The following is a 10,787-nucleotide window of genomic DNA, read 5'->3' on the forward strand; positions in this document are numbered from 1 at the left end:
TAAACTGTTAGCATTACGCACTGAACTATCACGTAGTTATCAAAACGTGTATGTCAGACGTTCCGCAACATCTACAGACGACACTGAGGTTCAGCACACCGAGCGGTGCATTAAGGACATAAGCCTTCTGTGCAGCAATGAGGACAATCCTCAGTTTACGGACCCAGTCCGCATAATTGCTACTACCAACTTTCAACTAAATTTTTCTCTAGGAACATATCTTAAACAGTAGAACTAAAGCGCATGACATAATTTGCAAAGACCTTTTGACTATGTTCATGATAATGAAGTTCATCTGATTATTGAACTCCCACTCAGATAGACATCCCTCTAGTCATCTAAGTGATACATGATCCGAGTCAAACTAGGCCGTGTCCGATCATCACGTGAGACGGAAGTCATCATCGGTGAACATCTCCATGTTGATCGTATCTACTATACGACTCATGTTCGACCTTTCGGTCTCTTGTGTTCCGAGGCCATGTCTGTACATGCTAGGCTCGTCAACACCCGTTGTATTCGAACGTTAGAATCTATCACACCCGATCATCACGTGGTGCTTCGAAACAACGAGCCTTCGCAATGGTGCACAGTTAGGGGGAACACGTCTCTTGAAATTTTAGTGAGGGATCATCTTATTTATGCTACCGTCGTTCTAAGAAAATAAGATGTAAACATGATAAACATCACATGCAAATCATAAAGTGACGTGATATGGCCAATATCATCATGCGCCTTTGATCTCCATCTTCGGGGCACCATGATCATCTTCGTCACCGGCATGACACCATGATCTCCATCATCATGATCTCCATCATTGTGTCTTTATGAAGTTGTCACGCCAACGATTACTTCTACTTCTATGGCTAACGCGCTTAGCAATAAAGTAAAGTAATTTACATGGCGTTATTCAATGACACGCAGGTCATACAAAAAATAAAGACAACTCCTATGGCTCCTGCCGGTTGTCATACTCATCGACATGCAAGTCGTGATTCCTATTACAAGAATATGATCAATCTCATACATCACATATATCATTCATCACATCTTCTGGCCATATCACATCACATAGCACATGCTGCAAAAACAAGTTAGACGTCCTCTAATTGTTGTTGCAAGTTTTTATGTGGCTTGTATAGGTTTCTAGCAAGAACGTTTCTTACCTACATAAAACCACAATGTGATATGCCAATTTCTATTTACCCTTCATAAGGACCCTTTTCGTCGAATCCGTTCCGACTAAAGTGGGAGAGACAGACACCCGCTAGCCACCTTATGCAACTAGTGCATGTCAGTCGGTGGAACCTGTCTCACGTAAGAGTACGTGTAAGGTCGGTCCGGGCCGCTTCATCCCACGATGCCACCGAATCAAGATAAGACTAGTAACGGCAAGTAAATTGACAAAATCGACGCCCACAACTACTTTGTGTTCTACTCGTGCATAGAAACTACGCATAGACCTAGCTCATGATGCCACTGTTGGGGAATGTAGCAGAAATTCAAAATTTTCTACGCATCACCAAGATCAATCTATGGAGTAATCTAGCAACGAGGGGAAGGGGAGTGCATCTACATACCATTGTAGATCGCGATGCGGAAGCGTTGCAAGAACGAGGATGAAGGAGTCGTACTCGTAGCGATTCAGATCGCAGTTGGTTCCGATCTAAGCGCCGAACCACGGCGCCTCCGCGTTCAACACACGTGCAGCCCGGTGACGTCTCCCACGCCTTGATCCAGCAAGGAGAGAGGGAGAGGTTAGGGAAGACTCCATCCAGCAGCAGCACGACGGCGTGGTGGTGATGGAGGAGCGTGGCAATCCCGCAGGGCTTCGCCAAGCACCGCGGGAGAGGAGGAGGAGGGAGAGGGGTAGGGCTGCGCCAAAAGAGAGACGTTCTCGTGTGTCTTGGGCAGCCCCAAACCTCAAATATATATAGGGGGGAGGGGGCTGCGCCCCCTCTAGGGTTCCCACCCCAAGGGCTGGCGGCCAGCCCTAGATCCCATCTAAGGGGGGCGGCCAAGGGGAGGAGAGGGGGGCGCCACTAGGGTGGGCCTTAAGGCCCATCTGGACCTAGGGTTTGCCCCCTCCCACTCTCCCATGCGCCTTGGGCCTTGGTGGGGGGCCGCACCAGCCCACCTGGGGCTGGTCCCCTCCCACACTTGGCCCACGCAGCCTTCTGGGGCTGGTGGCCCCACTTGGTGGACCCCCGGGACCCTCCCGGTGGTCCCGGTACATTACCGATAACACCCGAAACTTTTTCGGTGACCAAAACAGGACTTCCCATATATAAATCTTTACCTCCGGACCATTCCGGAACTCCTCGTGACGTCCGGGATCTCATCCGGGACTCCGAACAACATTCAGTAACCACGTACATACTTTCCCTATAACCCTAGCGTCATCGAACCTTAAGTGTGTAGACCCTACGGGTTCGGGAACCATGCAGACATGACCGAGACGTTCTCCGGTCAATAACCAACAGCGGGATCTGGATACCCATGTTGGCTCCCACATGTTCCATGATGATCTCATCGGATGAACCACGATGTCGGGGATTCAATCAATCCCGTATACAATTCCCTTTGTCTATCGGTATGTTACTTGCCCGAGATTCAATCGTCGGTATCCCGATACCTTGTTCAATCTCGTTACCGGCAAGTCTCTTTACTCGTTCCGTAACTCACATCATCCCGTGATCAACTCCTTGGTCACACTGTGCACATTATGATGATGTCCTACCGAGTGGGCCCAGAGATACCTCTCCGTTTACACGGAGTGACAAATCCCAGTCTCGATTCGTGCCAACCCAACAGACACTTTCGGAGATACCTGTAGTGCACCTTTATAGCCACCCAGTTACGTTGTGACGTTTGGTACACCCAAAGCATTCCTACGGTATCCAGGAGTCGCACAATCTCATGGTCTAAGGAAATGATACTTGACATTAGAAAAGCTCTGAGCAAACGAACTACACGATCTTGTGCTAGGCTTAGGATTGGGTCTTGTCCATCACATCATTCTCCTAATGATGTGATCCCGTTATCAACGACATCCAATGTCCATGGTCAGGAAACCGTAACCATCTATTGATCAACGAGCTAGTCAACTAGAGGCTTACTAGGGACATGGTGTTGTCTATGTATCCACACATGTATCTGAGTTTCCTATCAATACAATTCTAGCATGGATAATAAACGTTTATCATGAACAAGGAAATATAATAATAACCAATTTATTATTGCCTCTAGGGCATATTTCCAACAATAGCCGCATCGTGGGCGTTACAAGAATGTTCTCCAACGGGATGAAGAATGAAGGCTTTGATGTCAAGTGCGAGAATGATGAAACAATCTTGCCGGAAAGCTGTGAGGATGGGTAGTAGTTGCCCACTTCAAGGAGCCAAGGCAAATGATGTTTTGAAGAAAACAAAGTGATGAACTTTTGCTCTCAGACAATGAACTATCATGTTTCCTCTATTTAATTAGTTACACTAGTTTATTTATAGGAAACTTGGCTAGTCATTGGTTCATAACAAATGAACTATTTATATGTGAAAATTAATGAATGTGTGTGACTATTGTTTGGTTCTGGTTCAATATTGTTGGATGATGCATGTTACTGTTAGTTACGAATATGTAACTTGATGGACATTCTCTTGGTAACGTGAAATCCAGCTATGGGAGGGCTAACAGATGTTGGTCGGCAAAACATACCTTGTCACACAACCAGCCAGGAAAGGCTAATGCTTGGCCCCATAGAATGTTGGTCGGGAAAGAAGAACCTATCAGATAGTCGGTCGGGAAATCTCTTGGCTGCACTATCCGATTGTTGGTCGGGAAATATTACCATGTCTGATAGTCGATCGGGAAAGGCCCATGGCAATCCCAACAGACTGTTGGTCGGGAAAGGTCCATGGCAACCCAAACAGACTGTTGGTCGGGAAAGATACACCATAGCCGACAGACAGTCGGTCGGGAAAGGGTTTTCCCGTCTGGACTTTCCCCAACAGACGGTGTCGGTCGGCAATACTCTTTCCCGACCGACTGTCTGTTGGGGGAACTTGTATTCCTGACCAACCTAGCTGTTAGGGATGTAGTGTTGTGGTGTAGTGACACATAATAGGTGACTATAGACTTGCAAGATAGGATCAAGAACTCACATATATTCATGAAAACATAATAGGTTCAGATCTGAAATCATGACACTCGGGCCCTAGTGACAAGCATTAAGCATAGCAAAGTCATATCAACATCAATCTCAGAACATAGTGGATACTAGGGATCAAACCCTAACAAAACTAACTCGATTACATGGTAAATCTCATCCAACCCATCACCGTCCAGCAAGCCTACGATGGAATTACTCACGCACGGCGGTGAGCATCATGAAATTGGTGATGGAGGATGGTTGATGATGACGACGGCGACGAATCCCTCTCTCCGGAGCCCCGAACGGACTCCAGATCAGCCCTCCCGAGAGAGTTTAGGGCTTGGCAGCGGCTCCATATCGTAAAACGCGATGAATTTTTCTCCCTGATTTTTTTCTCCCGAACATGAATATATAGAGTTGGAGTTGAGGTCGGTGGACGTCCAGGGGGCCCACGACGCAGGGTGGCGCGCCCTAGGGGAGGGGGCGCGCCCCCCACCCTCGTGGACAGGGTGTGGGCCCCTTGACGTTGATTCTTTCGCCAATATTTTTTATTAAATCCAAAAAGTTGCTCCGTGAATTTTCAGGTCATTCCGAGAACTTTTATTTCTGCATAATAATAACACCATGGCAGCTCTGCTGAAAACAGCGTCAGTCCGGGTTAGTTCCATTCAAATCATGCAAGTTAGAGTCCAAAACAAGGGCAAAAGTGTTTGGAAAAGTAGATACGACGGAGACGTATCAGCGCCTTGAGCACGCGCAGCCTCATAGAGCGCTAGCTGCTCCGCAACAAAGTTTGGGTTCGCCGCGGTCATGGCGGCCACATCCTCCTCGCTTGCACCCTCGTTGTAGATTTGGCTCTCCGCGAGTCGGTGCTACTCGAGGAGGAACATGTTGTACCGCTACTCCTCCTGCGCGTGCCGGAACACCGACGTACGGCGGCTCCTCCTCCACCATGGCCGCGTCAAAGTGCGGCTGCGCCAGCTCCATGGTCAAGCCTGCATGCACATGGGCAGTGTCCGACACGGTGTCGTCCTCGGAGCCTGTCTCCATCGTAGGGTCATCGTTGTCGGAGACCTCACGCGAGTTGGTCGGCATGTCGTGCTCGATCCACCAGGCGCGGAGGGTTTGCTAGGTGGTTGCAAGGGCGGCCACCTCCTACTTCTGCTTCGATGACAGGCTCTCCCACATAGCGCTAGTGCTTGTGCTCATGGTGGATGTGATGTAAGGACGGAGGATGTGGAGCGATGTGTTGTGGTGGGGAGTTTAGCCGGGTGTAGTCGCCTTTGAATAGCAGATTCCGGTGAAGCCAGCGCGCAGCGGCGACTAATGTTGTGCGGTGCACAGTAGCAACGCCGACGATCGAGGCTGCATCACAGCACAACACAACAGTTCGACGAAAAGTGTTGAATCACAGTGCACGGAGGCGACGGTTTCCGCACACACACAACAGCAACGCCGGCGAGGCTGCATCGCAGTACAGGCGGCGACGGCGGATGCCGCGTAGCACATGACGGTGACGGCAGATGTTGTGACGTGGATGGTGCGCAGCGTGGCACGGTGACGGCAGATGCTATGATGCAGGATCCGCTTTGCAGCGCCGTTGGCCGGGATGCGAAACAGTCGTGCTTTGTCCCCTTCCATCGCCGGTGGCCAGTGGTGCTCGATGTTGCGTCGTCGGTGGAGAGAGAGAGAGAGAGAGAGAGAGAGAGAGAGAGAGAGAGAGAGAGAGAGAGAGAGAGGCTGTTGGGGAGATAAGGTTGAGAGAGCTCCGGTGGTCGCCGGCCTTATGCTAGAGAGAGAGCCGAGAGGACGATGCGTGATGGGGAGGAAGCGGTGGGCTGAGAGGAAAAGAAAGGAAGAAGATGAGGAAGAGGACGAGTGAAGGGGGCCGCGTTGGAAGGGATAAAGATGGGGAGGAAGCGGTAGGCTGAGAGGGACACGTGGCGTGCGTACGAGAGCTTACGGAGACAGAAAATCATCCGGTTTAAACTAAACATTTTCCTTTTTTTAAGGGATCGGGCGGGACTCTTGATCCCACGCGTTATATATAGCGGCATGTTGTTACGTGGACGTGGAATATACTTCCGCACTTAAAAATCTCGCAAGTCGTTATCGATCTGTTCGGCAACCTCGACCTGCAGCGCGCGAGCTAGGCGCTTAGCGGCTAAACCTAAAACCCCGACCTCGGTGGCGGCGGAGGGGGGGGTGTCGGGAACACTCGATACCGCCGACGTGATGAAGATAGACGAGAAGGAGAAAACTGGAACACTCGATGCCGCCTACGTGATGAAGGTAGATGAGAAGGAGAAAACTGTGGCGGTGCGCTCGGGGTTTCTCGGCGGCGGCGGCAAGGAGGAGACGTACACCCGGGCCGACATGATCGACCTCGAGAACCTAGACGTCGAGAAGCAGAGGGAGTCCATCGCCAAGACTCTGGCTCTGGAGAAGCAGCGCCACAAGGACAACGATCAGCCTATGGCGCCCTGGGAGATCGACCTCGCGAAGCTAGAGGTCCACCACCGGATAGCACCTGGGACCTTCGGCTCTGTGTATCGCGCCACCTACGACGGCAAGGACGTCCTAGGTATGTAGTGCGGTTTTGTCTGTCGACGCTCCTCCGACGCCGTTTTAATGTGTATGGCTCTATGCATGCATAAAACTACGAAACAAGCGTTGCTTTAAGCTCGGGTTTAGGGTTTGATTGTTTTTTTTCCTGCGGGTAGATTGTCTTTAGGGTTTAAGATCGAGGCACTAGCTAGTCTCGTTCGTTTTGCCATAGGGTGATGGGATCTATCTTAGATCAACTTTTCGTGTTTTGTCTTGCAAAATCATGAAATCCAACAGTCGTGAATTATTTGATGAGTTTTATTCTATGCTATATCAAAATCAAATAGCGGCTAGCCAAATAGGATGGATTCTTTTTTTCTTTTTTGAGAATCGGGATGGATTATGTTCTATGCGCCATGCTTATCATCATACGTATAGATTGGATCACTATCATGCACTACATATGCATATTTCCCATCTATGAACTTAGTTTAGATGACGTGTTTCCTATTTTTCTTGTATTCCCACCGTCAGATTCTTTTTTTTAAATCTCGCCATTGATACATCATCATTGTTAGTCTTTGGATTCGTTAATGTGTCTCGATCTAGCGGCCTGCTCGAATAATGTAATATTAAAATTGGAAGAAAATGTTCTTTCAACTTTAGTTTCTCAATCAGCTGGTCCAAGTGTTCTGTTTACATATCCTAATAATTAAACATGTTAGGCCGTTACATAATAAACCATTACTATATGCTTAACTCCTATAGACTTTTTCGTGGCATACCATCAAGTTCGATTGTAGTATACTGCAAGTTTTATTGTGATACTTTAGCCAGCTGCCAAAACACACATTGCAATGCGGCGAGCCCCTACTCTTCTCAGAGATTATAGTTAACACTTTTTCCCCATGTGTGTATGAAGCCAAACTATTGGATTGGGGAGACGATGGAGTTATGCCAGAGACTGAAATTGCTATTCAGCGTGAAGCACTGAGGAAGGAGGTTGTTGTCTGGAAGGACCTCGACCACCCAAATGTCACAAAGGTGAATATTTTTGCTCCTCGTGAAGACATTTGCATCCTATATTACGAATGTTCAATGTAGTTTTATTGGGGGTAGTAGCAATATTAGTTCTTTTTTGCTTGCTCATGACTAACAATAGTGGGCACTACACAACTGTCTTCTTTAGAGCGAGGCTTTCTTTGCGTGGTACATTCTAAAAGTGTAATGTTTTCTTCCTTGCAGTTCATTGGTGCATCAATGGGTACCATTGACCTTAATTTTCCACCTGAGAGCGGGGAGTGTAGTGCACCCCCTGATTTTCCAGAGAGTGCATGTTGTGTCGTCGTCGAATATCTCAGTGGAGGTACACTGAGACAACATCTATATGCGAACAGGGACAATAAGCTTACATATGAAGAGGTGGTTGAGCTTGCATTGGATTTGGCTAGAGGGTAAGCAAAGCACCTTCACTTATTTTCCAATTTGAATCCGAGGATAACGAATAATCTCATGTATTCCTTTTACAGACTGGCCTATCTACACTCGAAAGATATCGTGCATCGGGATGTCAAAGCAGAAAATATGCTGCTTGACGCAAAGGGGGCCCTTAAGATTGCTGACTTTGGGGTCGCGCGTGTGCAAGCCAAGAATCCAGGAGAGATGACAGGCATGACAGGCACGCCCGGCTACATGGCTCCGGAGGTATTACTCGCTGCCAACCAATCGCTCTAGGATTTTGGTGCTCTCCGCTCAATTCTTGCATTTCTTAAAAACAATCTTATGTTGTTGTTTTTCATATACAGGTTATTCTAGGCAAGCCATACAACAGAAAGTGTGATGTTTACAGCTTTGGGATATGCTTGTGGGCGATCTATTGCTGTGACATGCCGTACTACCCAAACAAGAGCTTTGGAGAAGCCTCCTCTGATATTGTTCATAAGGTTTGTTTCAACCGTCAGATCCCTCCATCATTGTTTCTCCCAGAATTCGTTGCATGGACAAGCATGCATGTTAAATAAGCCTGTGCAACAATACTTTTTATGCTTATTACAATTTTACCTTTTGTGTTGTGTGCGCAGAATCTGCGGCCAAAGATCCCACGCTGCTGCCCGGCCCCGTTGGCGAACATCATGAAGAGGTGCTGGCAGGCTGACCCTGAGAAGCGGCCCGACATGTTGGACGTTGTGCAACTGCTGGACGCTCTTGACACAACCCACGGCGGAGACATGATTCCAGAAGGGAAGACCCCCGGATGCTTCTGCTTTTTGAGACCCCGTCGTGCAGGTCCATAGATTTGTCTCCAGTAAACAAACAACATTATGTTAGATTTTTGCCGTTGCCTTAATTAGACAGGCGTGATGGTGTACTTCAAAGTTTTTTTATTTTTTGGCGGCGGTGTAATTTGAAGTTTACAACCATGGTTAATTCGACACTTGATTCATGGTCGCGTCCGTTGCCTTATGTTTTGGATCGGCTTGACCTGCTGGTTTTTTCTTGCATTGTTTCTTTTTTTTTTCTGTTGGAATACATAATGTCATCAAGACATGCACACATCAGGGCAGCATTGGAGAAAATCATGATTGCTTGTTCTTTTGCGGTTCTGCACCCGCCTAATTTGATCCCAGTACTTTTCTCAAACGAGAAATTGATCTGAATCTGCAGTCTGGCAACCGACTGAGTACTGAGCAGAGGCGTGAGTATTGAAGGACAGCAAAGCCTCAGTTCTTTTCTTTAGGAGAAACAAAGGCTCAAATTGGTTGATGCTGATCTGCACTCCGCAGTCTTCAGCGGATGGATCTTCACGTGGCACATGGATGGATGGGTTTTGGCTCTCGTCTCGTGGAACTCAAGCTGTAGAATGCCGAAATATTATTATATTCTAAAACAGTAGAATGCACACAACCATCACTTTCGCGTTATAGCTCTTGGAAAAATATCATTTTACAAAATGTGCCAATTCACACCAAACTGAAAATTTGACAGTGACAAAAAACACTGATTCAAAATGCCAAGTGTTTTGATACTAATCGGCGGGGCCCATTTGTCAGGATGCAGAAGACACGGCCTTACTGGTGAAAGTAGGGATTGCACCCAATCCACGAGGTTGTGCTCCTTAAATGTGAGTGCTAATTAATGAAGGGGTCGACTACTGACAAGTCGAGCGAAAAAACAATTTTAGGTAAGTTGATTTCACGAGCCGTTGCATTAGAAACAGATGTTTGAATAGTCGTATTTTCATTCGTTTTCTCTTATGTTCACATTTTTCCTCGGATAATGTCATCGCTGCTCTCCTAGATCTTTGCTTTCAGCGTCCTGTCCTAGCCTCGTCGTCGACTACACAGTCACAGTGTCATCGTTGACGGCTCCAGCTCCGTGCAATCCAAGCAGGGATCAAAATGAAACCTCCGACTCACCTTCGCTTGAGTTGTCACAATGAGCAGCATCAGTTCTGGCTCTGACTCTTTCTCGTCCAGGGCCTAGCGCAGTCCGGGGACCTCACTGGGCTCCCCCTGGCATCGCCGTTTTCGGCCTTGGTGCCTTGCCACGTCTCCTCCTTCCTTCTCTCATGACTTGACTGACCCATATTTAAAATTCAGGCAATTTATGTATAACTACTGGGATTAGTTAATCTTGCATGACCATTGAAGCAACGATTCAGAAAACAATCGATTCACTGATTAATCAATCAACAAAGAATCATTTGTTAAATCAAACTTGCTATATACTCCATCCATCCAAATAGAGCAAGTACAAACTGATGTAGGCGGATTATAAGAGATGTCACATCAGATTTTTGCTTAGTTGAAGAAGAGAAGAGAGAAGACAAGCAAGTAATGGGATTATAGTCAGCTGCAGAACGGACTCCAACATCTTTTGTGAGAGAATAAAGTGGATCACATATTAATGGCATTTCAGCAAAATCGGAGTTGCAATGTCCTCGACGTTCGGTCGACTGTTTGGCATATGTTTGTGGACAGGCCATCTACGTGTGCCTGGGGTGGCTGTACCTAGGTTTTCTCTCGGTTTTCCTCTAATTGACCGGGCAAATCTCTTCTTCTTAATCTTAATCAATGAAAATGGCAAACCT

The 10,787-nt window shown here is 47.5% G+C and overlaps 1 protein-coding gene across 1 annotated transcript; it reads left to right on the forward strand.

The window, feature by feature from the left end:
• The first annotated feature begins 6,385 nt into the window (after window positions 1-6,385).
• On the forward strand, window positions 6,386-10,274 carry LOC109766654 (serine/threonine-protein kinase 52-like). Its single transcript, XM_073509591.1, has 7 exons — window positions 6,386-6,734; window positions 7,620-7,741; window positions 7,943-8,151; window positions 8,227-8,401; window positions 8,503-8,640; window positions 8,779-8,983; window positions 10,174-10,274. Exons 1-7 carry the CDS (start codon window positions 6,386-6,388, stop codon window positions 10,272-10,274), a joined length of 1,299 nt encoding a protein of 432 aa, XP_073365692.1.
• The last annotated feature ends 513 nt before the right edge of the window (window positions 10,275-10,787 follow it).

This window comes from Aegilops tauschii, chromosome 2, assembly GCF_002575655.3.
Source record: "Aegilops tauschii subsp. strangulata cultivar AL8/78 chromosome 2, Aet v6.0, whole genome shotgun sequence".
Lineage (NCBI taxonomy): Eukaryota > Viridiplantae > Streptophyta > Magnoliopsida > Poales > Poaceae > Aegilops > Aegilops tauschii.

What these genes read in the sequence shown, in the direction of transcription:
- LOC109766654 (XM_073509591.1), top strand. Translation starts at nt 6,386, where the DNA reads ATGAAGATAGACGAGAAGGAGAAAACTGGAACACTCGATGCCGCCTAC. An exon ending in ACCACCCAAATGTCACAAAG is followed by an intron (nt 7,742 to 7,942) that starts GTGAATATTTTT and finishes TCTTCCTTGCAG; the next exon opens with TTCATTGGTGCATCAATGGG. An exon ending in GCATTGGATTTGGCTAGAGG is followed by an intron (nt 8,152 to 8,226) that starts GTAAGCAAAGCA and finishes TTCCTTTTACAG; the next exon opens with ACTGGCCTATCTACACTCGA.